The sequence below is a fragment of the Oncorhynchus clarkii genome, chromosome 23, assembly GCF_045791955.1.
Source record: "Oncorhynchus clarkii lewisi isolate Uvic-CL-2024 chromosome 23, UVic_Ocla_1.0, whole genome shotgun sequence".
In the NCBI taxonomy this organism is placed as follows: Eukaryota; Metazoa; Chordata; class Actinopteri; order Salmoniformes; family Salmonidae; genus Oncorhynchus; species Oncorhynchus clarkii.
In genome coordinates, this window is record NC_092169.1 from 7,296,941 (window position 1) to 7,318,513 (window position 21,573).

General features: G+C 43.0%; 1 protein-coding gene across 1 annotated transcript; it reads left to right on the forward strand.

The window, feature by feature from the left end:
• The first annotated feature begins 2,565 nt into the window (after positions 1 to 2,565).
• On the forward strand, positions 2,566 to 20,977 carry LOC139381853 (protein delta homolog 2-like). The gene is made up of 6 exons (XM_071125669.1): positions 2,566 to 2,656; positions 7,405 to 7,497; positions 18,396 to 18,453; positions 19,043 to 19,173; positions 19,272 to 19,419; positions 20,155 to 20,977. The coding sequence occupies exons 1-6, from the start codon at positions 2,566 to 2,568 to the stop codon at positions 20,975 to 20,977; spliced, it is 1,344 nt and encodes a 447-aa protein (XP_070981770.1).
• The last annotated feature ends 596 nt before the right edge of the window (positions 20,978 to 21,573 follow it).

Here is a 21,573-nt window from a genome sequence, read left to right on the forward strand (position 1 = left end):
ATGAAAGAAATAAAAGCTGAAATAAATAATTCTCTCACATTTCCCATTTTTTAAATAAAGTGGTGATCCTAACGGACCTAAGACAGGGATATTTTACTAGGATTAAATGTCATGAATTGTAAAAAACTGAGATGAAATGTATTTGGCTAAGGTGTATGTAAACTTCCGACTTCAACTGTAACTCCATAAACATTGATTTGTATTCAGTATTTTTGTTGACATTACTGTTGCTTTTGTAGTGCCTAGAGGATTTAGAGACCTGACCAATTTCTTTCCATATTCCTGAGCTTGACAATGTGTAACCAGAGCACACCTTGATTGGAATAGCTCTGGGTAGATAGTAAAACTTTAAAAGCCAGAGTAAACCAGAAAGATCATTCATCATGTCTAAAGAACATATGGGAAATGTATTCAATAAAGTCAAGTATTCTGGCGAAGTCGAGTTACACAACAGGACAATAGCATGTGAAGGTCTATTCCAGTTTTCCCACTGGTGTTCTATCAGCCTAGTCTGAATGAGAACAATTGTAATTCCAAGACAACTATGGGAAAAGCACACAGACAGCAGATGCTCAACTCTTAACATTTTAACCCTTGATGACGTGAAGGTTCGTACATCTTTCAGTGATACATTTTGTCCCAGAAATTTGGGCAAAACAATGTGATTTCAGTCCGAATTAAAGCAGGTAACAGCACAATATATTGGACACACATAATGCGTGTGTTTTCCTATCTCAGCTGAGTAGGAATGACAACAAAGTGGCCATATTTTCATTTGGAGGCATTACACTGAGAAAAACAAAACAAATGACAACAAACTTTTGTAATCTCTCTTTTTGTTGTGTGTAATGCATGCAAGTGTTCATTTAGCAATTTTCTAAATTGCAGTCATTGACATCAAATGTGGCTATTCAGAATTGAGGGGGTTTGGCAGGCTTATTAGAGAATAAAAGACTAACAGAAGCCATATACTCTCTGAAGAGAGCTACAGAGTGAATGCAATTACTTTTGTTTTTCATGTGGAGCAGATGCATCATAATCATGCTGTCTGAAAAGAGAGTCACTCAAATGTAGATATCAAATTGCCTGGTCGGATGGGTACAACAATAGGCATGCCATTATCCCAATATAAACACAATGTAGGCAGGCAGCAGAAAGCAGAACAGTTGAGTGCGCTTCTCCATTCATCTGAATTTGGAGTGATATTATTTGTACACGGAGACGGAGCCAGGACGGCACTAACCCACTGAGCACAGATGTCAGTTCAACGTCTAGTTTTGATTTACATTTGGTTGAGTTTTCAACTCACGTGAATTCAACAAAGAATGTCATGTTGTCATTGGATTTATGTAAAAAAAAATTGGGTGAAAAAAAGACAACAATTTCCTTAAGTTGTTGATTTTTTACAAATCCAATGAATTTTCATCATTGCGTAGATTTTTTGGGTTGAAATGACGTGGAAACAACGTTGTTTCAACAACTTTTTGCCCAGTGGGAAGGCTGTTTGGGTTGAGTGGAGTGGATGAAATCCATTGATGTGTCACAGGAGCTGTTGTGGGCTCCAGGAGTCAAATTCCATTTACAGCAGATGTGCAAGCTACACACCCAGGGTGACTGGCAAAGCTTTATAATGTGGTTTATTTCATTTATAATCAGGCTTTCAATGCTTCTTACAAGTGAAATGGGACTACAGCCACTTGTAAAAACATGCGCCTGTAACCATTGTCTCTTAAAAACAATGATTTGCCGTCGTTAGCTGGACTAAACCAGACAGTAAAGTTAACACGAAAGGTGCAACAGAATTCTGATTGACATGGGAGATAAAATACATATTTTGGGTAAATGTTCTTTCACGATGTGCAGTAAAACACAAGGACAAAGACACACTGTCAACAGGCAGTCACACATTTACAGTAAACACAAGCAGACGTACACTACTGGCACACACACACACACATCAGCAGAAGGCAGTCATCCAGGCATGTAGGTGCCTGTTTTCTAAGGTACACAGTCGTGATATTGTGGAGATAATCCTCTGAAAAATGATCCTTTTCTTACTATCACCTGCAGTGGAACGTGTGGGCACAGCAACCATCCAACCTCAGGAGCCTGATCTGTCGCTACAGCAACAGGCATCCACTGACTAGCTCCACATTTCTAGGAGGTACAGAATACCAAGAAGCACACACAAGGGAGCTTGCTCGACACTCATCTCAAATGTGTTTCTCTAGTCTAGGAGGTTGAGATTCTGAGAAACAGCGACAGAAATCGATCACTCAATCTATGCTTGTGAGTCCATTGTCGAGTAGAAAGAAAGGTGATTATTAGACGTGATGGCTGTCTAATGGATGTAGACATTAATGGTGCCTGTCTCTTTAAGAGTTGGTCCTTGGCAGGTCTGTGCTGATAAGTGGGGAGGTGGATCCCTGCCTGTCTTTATTCTGCCTCTTGTTTCTCTGACAGGCTTTTTGATCAACAAACTCCTCCGTGCTGCCTGCTCCTGAACGTGCAGCCTGCTCCTGAAAGTGCTGCCTGCTCCTGAACGTGTGTCTGTGTAGCTCTAACATGTGTTTTTTACTGTTTGTGAGAGCACGTGTACCTACTCGCTCTATCCGAGGACTCTTATTCAGTGGTGAGGTGACCACCTTCAGCACAGGTGTGTAACATTCGTACAGTGTGTGTGTGTGTGTGTCTATACAATTCTAGGTAATTTTAACCTTCTTTAGGCAATATATTGTATCGTTTAGCAAATAAACCAGAATCAGAATTGCTGATTAGGGTTGTGGCATACAGTACATGAAAATGTGTGTGGGCACCTTGGTGAGTTATCTAATCTTGGTTAGATGGTGATTTTATGTTTATGCTAAATTGTGGCCTGCAATTTGCATATTTAAATTACATCTAGTTATCTTCTTGTTGTACTTAAAACTGGATTAAAAACATGTTTGCCACAAACCTACATGGAAAAGGCACATTTTAAGTACAGTAATGTAATAAGTAAGATCGCAATGACTGAATGAAACAAAACCAAGTGCATCCTTGTTTTGATTCGACGCCAATTTTGATTGAATTCGACACAAAGTGGTGGAGAAGTCAATGACTGTTAGCCTCTGAACATCAACCTCGATGGTCTTGTTATGATTCAATTTACCATGTACGCAATATGGTCAACAATTATCAGTGTTGGATTTGCAGTCAGTATTCTGAATACTGTGAGAGAGGTTCTTTCTGGATGTTTTATCCTAGACACTCCATTGGTGGTTCAGTGACATAAGGACGTACTTCCAAATAACCTATCCCAAATAGCACTTCCAATAAAAGGTTAATTGTGAAGAAAAAATAGGATGGTGACAAGAATATCACAGGAGATCCTGAACTCACACCTCGGTGATTTCCTACAGACCCACCGTAAAGACAATCAGTCATTTACAGTCACCACAGCGATAGAGCAACATTTACCTAAGAATACTATATAGTGAGAACAGGAGCGGGTGAGGTGAAGTACGGGTAAAGTGTTTTGGATTCCTGTGATCGGAAAAATATAATTTAATTCAGCAGTTGATCACAAAACATTTATGTTGTAGCCAAAGGAGAAAAAGGGACAGAAGGTAGGTCTTTATCAAGATAGCTGCACTCAAGTATCTACTTCAAGCAGGTAACAGAGTAATCTTGTGGAAGGTCTATTGAAGTCGGACCTGTATCTGATTGATGAAGAGCCAGGCTGAGACGTGCTGCCTGCTGTTAGAATGTGTCCCCTGCTCTAGCTGTGAGCCCACAGGAAATACCCTCACATCTCTCTGCCAGACTCTATCAATATACTGAGAGAGATGGGCCCTATCCAAATCCCTGTGGGGAAACACATAGGGGACATGTAAAATGCATCTTCAGAAAGGAGAGCAAGTGAGAAATGGAAGGATGGAAGGATCTAATTGTCATAGATGTAGATGTTGTGTCAGAAAGGCCAGTACATGTTACATTTGACGTACACTACCGGTCAAAAGTTTTAGGACACCTACTCATTCAAGGGTTTTTCTTTATTTTTTACTATTTTCCACATTGTAGAATAATAGTGAAGACATCAAAACTATGAAATAACACATACAGAATCATGTAGTAACCAAAGAAGTTTTAAACAAATCAAAATATATTTTATATTAGCCACCCTTTTCCTTGATGACTGCTTTGCACACAATTGGCATTCTCTCAACCAGCTTTATGAGGTAGTCACCTGGAATGCATTTTAATTAACAGGTGTGCCTTCTTAAAAGTTAATTTATGGAATTTATTTTCTTCTTAATGTGTTTGAGCCAATCAGTTGTGTTGTGACAAGGTAGGGTGGTATACAGAAGATAGCCCTATTTGCTAAAGACCAAGTCAATACTATGGCAAGAACAGCTCAAATAAGCAAAGAGAAATCTGTCATTTCATCAATCTGTCATTTCCATCATTATAAGACTTGAAGGTCGGTCAATACGGAACTTTTCTAGAACTTTGAAAAAACCATGAAGTGCTATGATGAAACTGGCTCTCATGAGGACCGCCACAAGAAAGGAAGACCCAGAGTTACCTCTGCTGCAGAGGATAAGTTCATTAGAGTTACACTGCCTGTGATTTATTTAGAATTCAAGGCACACTTAACCAGCATGGCTACCACAGCATTCTGCAGCGATACGCCATCCCATCTGGTTTGGGCTTAGTGGGACTATAATTTGTTTTTCAACAGGACAATGACCCAACACACCTCCAGGCTGTGTAAGGGCTATTTTACCAAGAAGGAGAGTGATGGAGTGCTGTATCAGATGACCTGGCCTCCACAATACCCCAACCTCAACCAAATTGAAATGGTTTGGGATGAGTCTGACCACATAGTGAAGGAAAAGCAGCCAACAAGTGCTCAGCATATGTGGGAACTTCTTCAAGACTGTTGGAAAAGCATTCCAGGTGAAGCTGATTGAGAGAATGCCAAGAGTGTGCAAAGCTGTCATCAATGCAAAAGGTGGCAACTTTGAAGAATCTCAAATATAAAATATATTTTGATTTGTTTAACACTTTTTTGGTTACTACATGATTCCATATGTGTTATTTCATTGTTTTGATGTCTTCACTATTATTTTACAATATATAAAATAGTCAAAATACAGAAAAATACTTGAAAGAGTAGGTGTTCTAAAACTTTTGATCGTTAGTTTAGTCGGTGAGATTTTTGTGAGTGTGGGAAACAAATCCATACGATTCAGTTGTTGGGTTTATATTTACATTTATCACATTCTTGTCAAGACTTGAGCCAGAAGAGACAGCGTACTTGATCATTTACATGGAATCCAGCGCATCAAAGACAATGGACTGTGGCTATTTAATATGGCATGGGGAAATAGCCCTCCTATTATGGAATTAAAACTCCTCTTGGGTTTCCAGTTCAAAGCAGGGCCCGGCCTTCCGAGTGGCGCAGCCGTCTAAGGCACTGCACCGCAGCGCTTGAGGCATCACTACAGACCCGGGTTCAGTCCCGGGCTGTGTTGCAGCCGGCCGCGACCGGGAGACCCATGAGGTGGTGCACAATTGTCCCAGCATCATCCGGGTTAGGGGAGGGTTTGGCCCGCCGGGATGTCCTTGTCCCATTGCGCTCTAGCAGCTCCCGTGTTGGGCCGGGTGAACAGTGCGGCTGGCTTCCGGGTTAAGCGAGCAGTGCGTCAAGAAGCAGTGTGGCTTGGCAGGGTCATGTTTCAGAGGAAGTATGGCTCTCAACCTTCGCCTCTCCCGAGTCCGTACAGGAGTTGCAGTGGTGGGCAAGACTGTAACTACCAATTGGATATCACAAAATTGGGGAGAAAAATGGGTAAAAAATTTAACAAAAAATAATAGGGCCCATGTTGGCTCTCATTAGCAGCTCACAAAGTTCAATTAGGCTATAGCGGGAACAGGGAAAGGGCCAGTTGTTGCCCAGCAGCCACATTCACAACGGCAATTCAATGGAATCCCAGAATGACAATTGGGAGATTACTGAGAAGTATATGAAAACTACAGCCAAGTGTAAGGCTGAAAGGTATAGCTCCCGACCCCTTGCTCTTAGTTTGCTCCATTCCAGGGACAGCTGGAAAGGTCAACTTGCCATTGCATAGAAAAGTGAGAACAGCACCTTCATCTGGATAAGACATTTAGATGGACCTGGATAGGACCTGGATAGGGTCGAGTCGGCTGACTGCCAAGTGGATATCAAAAATGTAAGTTCAAGTGCTGTGTGGCGGCAATGCAAATGTGATATACCGGAGTCACTGCATACTCTAGCCATTTAAATGGTTTAGCAGACTGCTGTAAGCAAAGAGAACACGGTCACATGTCAGATAGGTAACTAATAGCAACGATACAACACGGTTGGAGGAGCAGGTTTATGCAGTAACCTTGGATGCAGTATCACTGCAATAATCTCAAGAAGACATAATGGTAAGTGGGTAGATTCGTATGTTGGGTGGTCTGAGAGAGAGAGAGAGAGAGAGAGAGAGAGAGAGGTGGCACTGGAGTGATGTGGCCTTGTTGTAAATGTCCAGTATTAAAGATTCACACAATGTTGTAAATTATTGAGTGAGTGTCAGTTGCCTGTCGAGGTGATCGGGTTTCTTTCAGTTTGATCTTTGGAGGAGTTGGAGGAGTGTTTCAGCACTCCTGACTAACTCTTGACTAACAGCATGCTTCATTTTGATACGGAGTAAGCAAAGCCCCTCTTCTGAGTTGATAGCTGTTTCTCTCCAGGACCAACACTTGTCCTTGAATGCCATCATGTCTGAGCTGATTTATAACTGGGACACCTGGTTAAGTGTCCTTTATCGAAACGATGACAGCAGAATAAGAGTTATGAGCCAAGATGTAATGAACCTGCAGGCCTCCGCGGCGGAATGTCTCACTCCTGTTTTGTAACCTTCGGAGACCCCTTTGTGGCCACAAAGCATGTTCACCTTATGGTAGAGTTGGGAAGATAAACCGACACCGATCATACTGATCACTTTTTGCAGGCATTTTGCTGATATCGTTCATTACGATAAGTAGCCTATACTAGAGAAGTGTGAACTACACTACAGAAATGTGAACTTTGAAAGGAAACAAGTTTGCTAATATGGGTGATAGTTGATGGGACAATTGATGGCTACGACCATCAAACTAGAAGTAGTGGTTTAAAGGATAAACACTGTGGTGCTCATTAATGTTGTAAACGTATCGTTCTATTTGTCGTTATCGCATCAATTCGGACAATTTATTGGATATGTATTTTTGTCCATATCGCCCAGCTCTACCTTTATGGTAGAGATTTATGTCATGCCAAAGATAGATGTCCCTTCATTCGAGTCCTGTGTATCGGCACAAGGTTAACCTCCTAAAGCCTAAGGAGGAATCTTCTGTGCTCCATTTCAGATCCCCTTTGCACCATGCCTCTGAGAGACTCAGTCACGCTGCTGCTCTGGAGTTGCTGCGTACTACTGCTTGTCCACCAATGCGAGGGTCAAGGTAAGGCATTTGCTGCATGTCAATCGGTGCTCTACATCCTATAGTACATACAGTGGGTTCCGAAAAGGATTGACACCCTTGATGAAGATGAGCAAAAATGACTATGAAATAAATAATTGAAATACTGAGCTATATTGTATGTAATGTTCCTTCTAAGCTGAGCGTGTGCGCGGGGGCGCAGCTCACCGGGGACTGCCATGCAGAAGAAATATCAGTCCACGCAGAGAAGCACGAGATTGAACTTCCCTCAACTTTCTAGAGTTTCCACGTTAGTTAACACTCTCAACGTTGACGCTGGTTGCTCCTATGGGTCACTCTGGATGGGGGCCTGTTAGATGACTGAATGTAATGTAAATGTTGTGCGGCTTCACTGCAGGTAGATTGTATGTTTTAATATTCAATCATTTAAAAAAGCACACACAAAAAAAAAACGTTATCAATGTTTAACTTTACTGTGGGAATTGTGATTGAATCAACATTCAATGCAACATACCAAAAACAAAACGAACTATGCAAGAAAACATTTTGTAGGTAGACCGCATCGGAGTAGGATTCTATTTCATTGACAGGCACAACTCAGGCCTGTACTCTACACAGACCAGAGCGCCATAACCAATCAGAGATGCAGTAGGCCTATAAGCAAATAGACCATAGCCATATATGGATCTGTGCCATTCACTTTGAACTGGACTGTTTTTACAGCATGAGCGGTCATGAGTAGATGCACTTGTTTTGAGATCAAAACGAGAGCTAAATGTAGCGACGTGTGCACATTTGTACACATGTTCATTTCCTTTGCTAGTTAGTGAGTTATTAGCCCAGTTGTAGATCATTTGTTGTCCTCAATGGGGGAGTGATTGTTTCCTACAAGAGCACAACACGTGTACATTTCTAGACAGCTTTGAAAAGTGAGTCAGGTAAAGAGTTGTAATTTTTATTTGATTTTTGTCTTAAAGGGCAGTGTGACTTGAATAAGCTACGTAGCCAATACATAGAGGGTAGCATAAGTTGACTGATTCTCTGTAATAAGTGTATTTGGAATAATGATACATTTACTTTTTGTGAAGTGGTTTCTAGCATCAAACTACACAACCGTCACCTCCTTGTCTGAAGGACAAGTGGATAAACAGGTTAATGTCAAGCCCTGCATGTTTTTTTCAAACGTCTCATGGGCCTACATTGAACATTGGCTGCGTGACATTGGCTGCTACTGTAGGCTGAATGAAAGAACAGCTGTTTCCATGTTAAAATGTTATGTGATGCATTGTTTCCATTGTTTTTGATGGTAGGTCACTCTGGTAGGCCTAGATTATGATCAAATAGTCACAGTAGCCTACCTGACCACTGTTACACTAACTTAAAGCAGATACAACCTCAGTGTTCACAGTAAAGGCGCCCAGAAGTTGCACAGAATATTAGCTCAGTGACAACATTATTTTTGAGAGAACATTGATTGTATGCTAAATCGATTGTCATTTGGCCAAAAAATTACAAAAACATATATCTCAAAAAGATAGGGGTCAAAATGAATCCTGTTTTCAATACCTCACCATGCGAGGGTAACGGCACTGAGCCTTTTTGTAAAATGCTTTATGAGTTTGAGAACACACTAAGAGGGATCTTAGACCATTCCTCCATACAGAATCCTTCCAGATCCTTGATATCCTTCGTCTGGACTGTCCTCTTCAATTCAAACCACGGTTTTCAACGGGTTTGAAGCCTGGGATGACCATTGCAAAATGTTGATTTTGTGGCAAATTAACAATTTCTTTAGTATACAATATAGCTCTCAGTATTTGAATTAATTATTTTATCCAGTAATTTTTTTGCTCATCTTTATCAAGGATGTGAATCATTTCGGACCCCACGGATTATGTACTCCTAGACAGAGAGCCCTGGCAACTGTGCATGTGAGTGCATCTGATACTGTATGCTGGGTAACTATCAGGTTTAAGCCAAAGGATCAATACGATTTCTGCTGATAAAAGTAAACAAAACTCTGTTAAAAACATACATCAGAAGTAGTTTGATATAGAATTATTAAATACATTATTTAAATTTTAAAAAACAAGCACACTTCATAATTTAGAAAAATAAAAACGTTGTGTGCAACAGCGAATGTGAACACTCAATAAAACATTATTTAAAGCATGAAGTACAGAGATTCTTAACTGCATTTCAATTTAAACTTTGAACATTGCTGTCTGTGCATGAAGAATCATGTTCTTGAATCAGTCATAATCTTCCCTCAGTACGGAGCGCAGTATCACAAACAGAGATGCTTTTTCTCTCCTCCCTTCGCTGTGAAATTCCTGTCTGGTTAAAGAATGTGATTCATTTTTGCGTCGCCCCCTGGGGTGAGAAGGGAAGCCGTGATGTGGTAGGAGGCATTGTGACAAAAGGTGTGACACGTGTGTCAGAAGACAGGAATGCCCTCTGTGTTACAGCAGTAGTCAATAGCCATTGGTTTTGCTTTAAGGATAAAGGGTCATAGAGCCTATCCTGGCCTGTCTACGTCTTCAAGCCTCGCCAAGAGCCTCGGGGCCATGGGATAAGGCAGTTGATGCTCCCTGCTCGGCCGTCCTACCTAAATATTTTTCTAGCGGCACAAGCAGCTGGAGTGGATACAGAGATTGAATGATCCTTAATTTCTCAAGGATCTGGTTACAATTCTCTTAGCTCCTTCAGACGCTGGTGCCCCCTCGCACGTCTCTCCTCACCCCCTTCCTCCTTAATCTGGACTTAGAGCACACGTGCGCGTGGGCGGGCGGCCGGCACGCGGCCCGTCTTGGGATCAAAATGGAGGAAACCAAAACCTGTGCTGCGTGTATAACTGGCACCAAAGCGCTTGCTGAGGCATGAGCAGGGGAGGATGGGGGGGGGGATAAAGTTTCATGGCCAGGAGTAAATTTAGATCCCTCTGGTTTTAACATGAAGAGACTCCGTGAGGCCCGGTGTGTAAAGTACCCCTCCAGAAGAGCACTGGGCAGCTTGCAGGCCCTGAGGGCCAGACTGGGGAAGAAAACAGCACCTGTCCCCCCATGATTAGATGGTAAATCAGAAGCTCTTAAAGAACACTGCTCCAAACAAAGGACAGTGTGTTTAACAGTTGGTGGTCCAGTCATTATTTCCCATGATTATCTGGTGATACATAAGCTAGTGACAAGGCCCTGGTCCAAAGCCTGGATACATACGATATCACCACCCAGCATTCTATGAATGACAAGTTGACAACTTAATAAGTTACTACAATACTATAGTATACTGCATACACACAGTTGTCATTGTTAATATTCTGGCAATGTTTATACTGTTTAAAAAAAAGTGTTATCTTGCTCAATAATCAATCAGTCAGGGTACTTCTTACTGATTAGTTTAGGACTATTTTCCCTGATTCCAAGTCTCCCGGGATGTTTTCTGTTGCTGATTCTGAGCCCTGGGTCTAGTTGGGGCATGTGTGTCTTCATGGTTCCAGTCTTAGCAGAGCTGGAGGGAACCTACTACAAACAAACAAAGCCCACCACAGGGACAGGGAATGGGGCTGACCAGACAGGCATCCCTGGCAGACAGTGGATGGGACTAGTCTTCTCTGACTTGCTGCAGGGCCAGCAGCAGGAATGATAGGCAGGCGGGAGGGCTGCTGTACTTTCCTGGACCTCTGAGAGCAGGCTGACTTGTCTCATCAGTCTGTCCACACTCTGCAGTGATCAGACGGCTGTTTGTCCGTCTACCCTGGCATGCTCATTCCCTCCCTACGGACATGTGCATGATATGTGCAGTATGGCTACCCAAGCCTTTGGCGCACGCCCATCCTGCATACTCCTTCTCCTCTCTGTCCCTCTCACTCTTCTCCCTCATTGTGATGCTCACTGTGGTCCAACTCAAACTGCAGGCTAGTTCCACTTCCATCCCCTTAAATTCTCAATATGTCTTTCTTCCTACCAGATATAACACACTTCACACAGCGCTTCAAGAGCCTTTGAAGTTTACTCTAATAAACCATGCAGAAAAAAGTTGGAAAGAAAAAGGCCTCCATGCAACTTTACCACTAGGGATGAGAAATTACAGAAATATTCTCTCAACTAAACCTGAGGCACTGGCAGCATGGGGTAAATAGCACCTGAAGGATTGTTGATGGTGTGTACTGTGGACATCATCTATGCCTTTTAATGACGCGGTACAGAACAAGCAAGTGGCTGGATCAGGGCTCAATTAAATTGTTCTTGCTTTGCGTACACAGTAACATTTGAACATATTTCTTTCCGGTGGTCATATAAAATTGCAAAACGTTCCTAGATAGACACGGATATATAATGGCGGGTTTAATTAAATTCAGCCTTAAGTCATATAAGATGCGACAAGTATGTTGTTATATTCAACGAAACATGCTTTTAAAAAGAGCTCAGTTTCATTTTTGCATGTCCAAAACAGATATTAGGTCTCTGAAAATAACAGCTTACTGCAATATTCCCATTGTCTGTGGGATTTTTTTTTTTAAATGTATAGCTTCCCCGTTTAGAATACATGAGCTAACGCATTTCTTTGTTCAAGGTCCGCTTTGTTGCCACGGACACAGGGCTTACTGCAGCCAACTGTCGTGTTGTTCATGGAAAATGCCTGCAATTCCACATCAATATAATGACTTTCTGCAGCATTGCATGCATTCACAACTGAAGGATATCTCAATTGTCTTGTGGTACATATAACTGCCAAAGCTACACTATTCTAAATGTTGAGATGTGAAGATGCAACAATGATAAGAAACATAGTCAGTTGAGCTGAGAAACTAAACAGACTAGGCTAACAGACTAGGCTATACGAGAAAATGTACTATTGTATATCAAAGAAAGAATTTGTATAAATCACTGCTCAGGTCACAAAGAGAATAGCTGTTTTACTGTAAAAACTCTGCTCTACAAATCTCTCTGTATAGTGACAGGGTTTGGGTACAGTACTACAGGGTGGGAGGTGAGACAAGGAGTGATTGTGAACTCCAGTGGTGTTTGGGCAGAGTTTGTGCGGGCGGAGACATGACTGTACAGCATTCCTTTCCTCCCACCGCACGCGCTCCCCTCGTGCGGCTCACCGCTACCACACGCACCCCACACACCCTACCTGGCAAGCCCCCATTATTTACTATAGCCAAGTACAGACAGTACATAGGTATGCCTAAGGCCGGCCAAATCAACTAGTAACAACAGCTGATGACAATAAGAGATGAATCACATATCCCTTTAGTAGTAAATGCTTGCCAGTTCATGGGGATATTGAATAACTCAGCGATGCAGCTTAAGTTACCTTTCTGAAACCAATAGCATATAATTCATAGTCAGATACAATCATATAAAACCCCAAGTGAAATCAAAGTGTGTGACTCATCATGTGGGCATTCGTCTATCCTCGTCCCCACTCCCAAGGCGTCACGTTTCATTAGTCAAATGTACAGGATACACATGGTATACAATGTCCAACGAAGTCCTTATTGTAGGTTCCTTCTCGACCAGCGAGGTCGAGAGCCGGAGTGAGGGAGCGGGAGTAGACGTGACGGTATGGAACATTTCTGGGATCTTTTATTTCAGCTCATGTAAAGTGTTGGTATCATCTTTCATGTTGAGTTTATATTTTTGTTCAGTGTAAATATATGTATAAACCTGGTGATTTGAGCCCTGAATGCTGATTGGCTGACAGCCATGGCATATCAGACCGTATCCCACGGGTATGACAAAACATTTATTTTTACCGCTATAATTACGTTGGTAACCATTTTATAATAGCAATAAGACACCACGGAAGTTTGTGGTATATCAAATCAAATTTTATTAGTCACATGCGCCAAACACAACTTACTTACAAGCTCCTAACCAACAATGCAGTTTAAAAAGAAATGCCTTAAGAATAAGAAATAAAAGTAACAAATAATTAAAGAGCAGCAATAACAATAGCGAGACTATATACAGGGGGGTACCGGTACAGAGTCAATGTGCAGACGGTTAGTTGAGGTAATATGTACATGTAGGTAGAGTTACTAAAGTGACTATGCATTGATGATAACAACAGAGAGTAGCAGCGGTGTAAAAGAGGGGGAGAGGGGGGGGGGCAATGCAAATAGTCTGGGTAGCCATTTGATTAGGTGTTCAGGAGTCTTATAGCTTGGGGGTAGAAGCTGTTTAGAAGACTCTTGGACCTAGACTTGGCACTCCGGTACCGCTTGCCATGCGGTAGCAGAGAGAACAGTCGATGACTAGGGTGGCTGGAGTCTTTGACAATTTTTTGGGCCTTCCTCTGACACCGCCTGGTATAGAGGTCCCGGATGGCAGGAAACTTGTCCCCAGTGATGTACTGGGTCGTTCGTTCTACCCTCTGTAGTGCCTTGCGGTCGAAGGCCGAGCAGTTGCCATACCAGGCAGTGATGCAACCAGTCAGGATGCTCTCGATGGTGCAGCTTCAGAACTTGAGGATCTGAGAACCCATGCCAAATCTTTTCAGTCTCCTGAGGGGGAATAGGTTTTGTTGTGCCCTCTTCACGACTGTCTTGGTGTGCTTGGACCATGTTAGTTTGTTGGTGATGTGGACACCAGGGAACTTGAAGCTCTCAACCTGCTCCACTACAGCCCCGTCGATGAGAATGGGGGAGTACTCAGTCCTCTTTTTCCTGTAGTCCACAATCATCTTTGTCTTGATCACGTTCAGGGAGAGGTTGTTGTCCTGGCACCACACAGCAAGGTCTCTGACCTCCTCCCTATAGGCTGTCTCGTCGTTGTCAGTGATCAGACCTACCACTGTTGTGTCATTGGCAAACTTCATGATGGTGTTGGTGTCATGCCTGGCCGTGCAGTCATGAGTGAACAGGGAGTACAGGAGGGGACCCTGTGTTGAGGATCAGTGTGGCAGATGTGTTGTTACCTACCTCACCACCTGGGGGCAGCCCGTCAGAAAGTCCAGGATCCAGTTGCAGAGGGAGGTGTTTAGTCCCAGGGTCCTTAGCTTATTGATGAGCTTTGAGGCACTATGTTGAACGCTGAGCTGTAGTCAATGAATAGCATTCTCACATAGTTCCTTTTGTCCAGGTGGGAAAGGGCATTGTGGAGTTTAATAGAGATCTGTGGATCTGTTGGGGCAGTATGCAATACGGCCAATATACCACAGCTAAGGGCTGTATCCAGGCAATCCGCGTTGCGTCGTGTCGTGCGTTAAGAACAACCCTTAGCCGTGATATATTGGCCATATAACACACCCACGTGTGTCTTCCTGCTTAGGGACATGGACCAGGGATGCTGGTCCATGTTAGCTGGATGTCCTTTTGGTGGTGGACCAGAAACTGTTCATTGTGAAAAACCCAGCAGCGTTGCAGTTCTTGACACACTCAAACTGGTGCACCTGGCACCTACTACCCTACCTCATTCAAAGGCAAATATTTTGTCTTGCCCATTCACCCTCTGAATGGCACACATACACAATCCATGTCTCATTTGTCCCAAGTTTGAAAAAATCCTTCATTAACCTGTCTCCTCCACTTCATCTACACTGATTGAAGTGGATTTGAGAAGTGACATCAATAAGGGATCATAGACTGACCAGGTGAAAGCTATGTCATGGAAATAGCAGGTATTCCTAATGTTTTGTACACCAGTGTGTGTGTGTATATATATATACACACACACAACTGTTCAAAACTTTGGGGTCACTTATAAATGTCCTTGTTCTTGAAAGAAAATAAAAAATGTTGTCCATTAAAATAAGATAAAATTGATCAGAAATACAGTGTAGACATTGTTAATGTTGTAAATGACTATTGTAGCTGGCTGATTTTTTATGGAATATCTACATAGGCGTACAGAGGCCCATTATCAGCAACCATCACTCCTGTGTTCCAATGGCACGTTGTGTTAGCTTATCCAAGTTTATCATTTTAAAAGGCTAATTGATCATTAGAAAACCCTTTTGGAATTATCTTAGCACAGCTGAAAAATTGTTCTGATTAAAGAAGCAATAAAACGGGCTTTCTTAATGCTAATTGAGTATCTGGAGCATCAGCATTTGTGGGTTCGATTACAGGCTCAAAATGGCTAGAAACAAAGAACTTTCTTCTGAAAATCTTTAGTCTATTCTTGTTCTGAGAAATGAAGGCTATTCCATGTGAGAAATTGCCAAGAAACTGAAGATCTTGTACAATGCTGTGTTCTACTCCATTCACAGAACAGCACAAACTGGCCCTAACCAGAAAAGAAAGAGGAGTGGGAGGCCCCGGTGCACAACTGAGTAAGAGGACAAGTACATTAGAGTGTCTAGTTTGAGAAACAGACGCCTCACAAGTCCTCAACTGGCAGCTTCATTAAATAGTACCGGCAAAACACAAGTCTCAACATCAACAGTGAAGAGGCGACTCCGGGATGCTGGCCCTCTAGGCAGAGTTCCTATGTCCAGTGTCTGTGTTCTTTTGCACATCTTAATATTTTATTTTTATTGGCCAGTCTGAGATATGGATTTTTCTTTGCAACTCTGCCTAGAAGGCCAGCATCCCGGAGTCGCCTCTTCACTGTTGACGTTGAGACTGGTGTTTTGCGGGTACTATTTCCAGCTACAATAGTCATTTACAACATGAACAATGTCTACACTGTATTTCTGATCAATTTGATTTTAATAGACAGAAAAAAGGTTATTTTCTTTCAAAAACAAGGACATTTCTAAGTGATATATATATATACACACACACACACACATATCGCTGTCGGTGCCATTTAAGATGGAGGATCATTTTTTTCCCCTCATGAACATGGCCTTATTTCTATCACAGCATATTGGATGACTGTCATTCATATTTCTTTCACCCGGTTCAATGTAAACCCAGTTCAATGTATACAATATCGTTCAAAAGTTTGGAGTCACTTAGAAATATCCTTGTTTTTGAAAGAAAAGCAATTTTTTTGTCTATTAAAATAACATCAAATTGATCAGAAATACAGTTGGGGGGTAGGGGGGGCAGGTAGCCTAGTGGTTATAGCGTTGGACTGGTAAACGAAAGGTTGCAAAATCGAATCCCCGAGCTGACAAGGTAGAAATCTGTTGTTCCCTGGCTGTCATTGAAAATAAGAATTTGTTCTTAACTGACTTGCCTAGTTAAATAAAGGTTAAAAAATACAGAAGATAGGACTATTTGGTAAAAGACCAAGTCCATATCATGGCAAAAACAGCTCAAAAAAGCAAAGAGAAACGACAGTACATCATTACTTTAAGACATGAAGGTCAGTCAATCCGGAACATTTCAAGAACTTTTAAAGTTTCCCCAAGGGCAGTCGCAAAAACCATCAAGCACTATGATGAAACTGGCTCTCATGAGGACCGCCACAGGAAAGGAAGACCCAGAGTTACCTCTGCTGCAGAGGATAAGTTCATTAGAGGTACCAGTCTCATAAATTGCAGCCCAAATAAATGCTTTACAGAGTTTAAGTAACAGACACATCTCAACATCAACTGTTCAGAGGAGACTGCGTGAATCAGGCCTTCGTGGTCGAATTGCTGCAAAGAAAGCACTACTAAAGGACACCAATAAGAAGAGACTTGTTTGAGACAAGAAACAAGAGCCCTTTGGTCTGGAGTCCAAATTGGAGAGTTTTGGTTCCAACCGCCGTGTCTTTGTAAGACGCAGAGTAGGTGAACGGATGATCTCTGCATGTGTGGTTCCCAACATGAAGCATGGAGGAGGAGGTGTGATGGTGCTTTTCTGGTGACACTGTCAGTGATTTATTTAGAATTCAAGGCACACTTAACCAGCATGGCTATCAGAGCATTCTGCAGCGATACGCCACCCCATCTGGTTTGCACTTAGTGGGACTATCATTTTTTTCCAACAGGACAATGACCCAACACACCTCCAGGCTGTGTAAGGGCTATTTGACCAAGAAGGAGAGTGATTGAGTGTTGCATCAGATGATCTGGCCTCCACAATCACCCGACCTCAACCCAATTGAGATGGTTTGGGATGAGTTGGACCGCAGAGTGACGGAAAAGCAACCAAAAAGTGCTCAGCACATGTGAGAACTCCTTCAAGAGTGTTGGAAAATAATTCCAGGTGAAGTTGGTTGACAGAATGCCAAGAGTGTGCAAAGCGGTCATCAATGCAAAGGGTGGCAACTTTGAAGAATCTCACATATAAAATATATTTACATTTGTTTAACACTTTTTTGGTTACTACATGATTCCATATGCGTTATTTCATAGTGTTGATGTCTTCACTATTATTCTACAATGTAGAAAATAGTAAAAATAAAGAAAAACCCTTGAATGAGTAGTTGTGCCCAAACTTTTGACTGGTACTGTACATACACACACACAACAAAAATGTTTTTAAAAATGCTTAGGCGGCCCGGCTAAGCATTTCAACGGCAGAAAAATCCATGATGTTGTAAGGAAACACCACACATGTGGACAACCGTCTGCCTAGGGTTGGAGGTCATAGTGCCATTAACATCCCATCGAGCCCCGAAATCCCTCAAATACACAAACGGCTGTCATACAGACATGCTTATATTCTGACTTGACAATTACTGAACCACCAGTATACTTCTCAGCAATTGTGGTAGAATTGTGAGGAATAAACTCCATGAATTAAAACATTCTGTCCACCTGCCTACATCACAAATACTGTTTCAAATACAGCACTGTCACGATCCCAATGAAGCTTTATAGTGCATAACATTTTGTTGTTTCCAACTTGCTGCTGGAGGAATAAAGCTGTGGGGTATATGCTTACAAAAAGTTGAAATATTACAGATGAGGAACATTCATCTGTTCAATGAATAGGCATATGTACTTAATGACAACTATTATGTCTGAATGTCAGGGAATTACTGGTGAATCTTGGATCTGACTCTGAAGCAAGTGTTTGCTTTCTCTTACAGTTCTAAATTGCACGTGTAATGTGACCAACAGTCGGTGTGAGGAGAATGCGGTGTGCAGGTGAGGTGAAACACGACGCTGAACAACATCGGAACAGTGATATGCATCTTACTAAAGCATGTTTCTAAAAATATACATTTGAATATGTTGACAGGGTAAAAGATGGTGCACTGGTAGTGATGACTCCATCGTATTTCAGATATGAATATGTTAACTATGTCAAGCATACAGTATATGACAATACCCTGCTGTGGACAGCTTGGCTGTCGAGACGTTGTTATTCAATTATTGCATCCGAGTTCCTAGAGTGTACGGTTCTCTTTTTCTTGCTCAAGCATATATGACAAACCTATAAAGCCATCATTCAGGCCCACAATTTTCTGGTGTCAAGCCTATGTCCTTATCACTCTCTAGAGAAGGTCACACTCAAAATATATGAGTATTTCTACGAAATAACAGATAAAGTACCGTACAGAGCAAGGCATTGCAGAAGTTGTTTTGTTAAGTATGGGCGCCCTCCTGTGTCCGTCGTGGAGCGGCTCCGCATGATTTGATAATGCCACTGTATATAAGAGTATATCTCCCTTATCATGAGGCTGTGTCGGCTACGGAGTTGAGAGCTGATCTAATTGGCTGTGCTGTATTCCAGCTGTGACCCGGGTTGGGAGGGGCAGCAGTGCGACGTCTGTGTTAGAATGCCAGGCTGTGTCCATGGATCATGTCACCAACCCTGGCAATGCACATGCGAGCCTGGATGGACGGGACGCTTCTGCGACAAAGGTGACAGAAAACATTTGTATGTATCCGACAATCATAATCTTATTTGTTGAGTGAGTGGTAGCGCAGTACTTATTCACCACTTCTCTCCTCTGCTTCAGATATCCATGTGTGCACAAATGAGGCCCCTTGCCAGAACGGTGCCACTTGTTACACGAACATTTCAGGTGAATACTCCTGCCTCTGCCCCAATGGATTTTACGGGAGGAACTGTGAGCACAAGACAGGACCCTGTCATAAGATCGGCAAGTGAGTTCAATTACCAACACACCAGAAAACTATGGAACAATTTTCTCTCAGGCCTACTGCTTCTGTCTTAATCAAAGCAAATCACCGTGAACAACAAGTTCAATCCCAACCAGTGGCTCAAAATACATGTATAGGAATTAGTGGACATTTCAGACTATCACACAGGAAACTAGCTGCACTGTGTGTGTGAATTTCGATTATCAGTATTTCTCTCTGAGCCTGTTCGATGAGTGTGTTTCAGTGTGTGTTAGTGTGTGTGTTTTGACTGTGGCATCCCAGCCGGTCCCCTGATGGCAGTCAAACACATGCAGACTGGCATTGGCTGTGTAGCAGCCTGTTCAATTTGTATCCACTGGAGAGCAATCATGTGAGTTTATGGGCTCATTGTTGGCCAAGTGAGTGGCCTCTAGTACTAACAAACACATTGTAGCAAGTTATCTACACTACAGCCTCCATGGAGTCCCCAAATCACTGGCTAAGCGGTTACCAGGGAAACCATGCAGGCCAAAGGGACAGACTCTGGGGTAGATTTGTCTTAAGGTGCCAAATCAATGCCTGATTGAATGTAAACAGTAATCATCACAGAGTAAGCACCACACATTTACTTACAAATCAGTTGGAGGTCAGGTCCATATGAAAAGGCTTGCATTGAGGAATCAATTCAGCATTGAAAATCTATTCAGTTATTCAGAACATTCCCTCTGGGTTTTTGGTGCTTCTGTCTTTATTTTCCAGGTCTCCATGTAAGAATAGAGGGCAGTGTGAGGACAATAGCGGCTATGCACCAGAACTCTCCTGCCGCTGCCTGGCAGGCTTCAGTGGGCCGCGCTGCGAGACCAACATGGACGACTGTCTGATGCGTCCCTGTGCCAACGGTGCCACCTGCCTGGATGGCATCAACCGCTTCTCCTGTCTCTGTCCCGAGGGCTTCACGGGCCGGTTCTGCACCATCAACCTCGATGACTGTGCCAGTCAGCCCTGCCTCAACGGAGGGCGCTGCCTGGACCGCGCCAGCACCTTCCACTGCCTCTGCAAAGCTGGGTTCACTGGCAGGACCTGCGAGGTTCCCCTACGGAGCCCAGAGAGCCAATCACCCATCAGGAGCTCCCATGGCTGGGCTGGGGGAGGAGAGGGCTGGGGCAGGGTGACTCAGGCCAGGCCAGACCAGATCACAACAGGGGGGAACCATTCTCAGGGCATCAGTAACAGTAATAGTGGAGACAGGCTGCTGAAGATCTCTGTGAAGGAGGTGGTGACCCAGTGGGGGTCGTCTGGCCTGTCAGAGGTGCAGCTCATCACCTTGCTGGTGCTGGGGGGTATGACGCTGGGCGTGGTGGCTCTCACAGCTAGCCTGGTGCTGAGGGGGCATTGGCAGGACCGCTGTGCCAGCTGCCGGTGCGGTCCCATCCTCCGCCTGCACCCGGTGCGACACATAGACTGCCAGCCGACCCCGCAGAGCCACCTAGTCACAGTGGAGCAGGAGTGTAAGATCAGCTTCCTGCACACGCCCACGGCCCCTGAACTGGAGAAGAAGAAACTGAACACTGAGGTGATATAGGCTAGATTTACCATCTCCATAGCCCTGAACACAGGACAGGAGCAGAGAACAGACTGCTTTCAGCAGAGGGAAAGCCATGCTCTAAATCCCAGCCCTGCCTCCATGACTGACTGTCTTCAGTACTGACAGTCAAAATACCGACAACATACCAATCTAGGTATCGATACCTAGAAAGCCGCAGGACCAAGAAGAGACCAGTGGGTATGTTCAAGGAGAAATGGTAGGAGAATGTGTTTGACACTCCTAACAAAAAGAGCATAGTCCTAATATGACAAATTATTGCTTGACCACAGGGGTAAGAGGTGCATAACGATAAAATATACTCAAGTTTTTTGGTGACTTTTGTCACGGAAAATTAATGTGTAATTTGTCCATTCTCAAAATCTGCTGTTGCGGTTACTTGGCATGAACTGCATGTAAGATAGGCGTACTGACAGACAGCTTTGGAATGTTAGCCGAGACAATGCCCTTGCCATGTCAACCAAATTGGTGTACCGGTATTTGTCAATGCTGTTGTAGTCACAATATTAGGCCAAAATGTTAGACTTGAATGCAGATGTGCAATCCGCCCATTTACAGTGGGGAGAACAAGTATT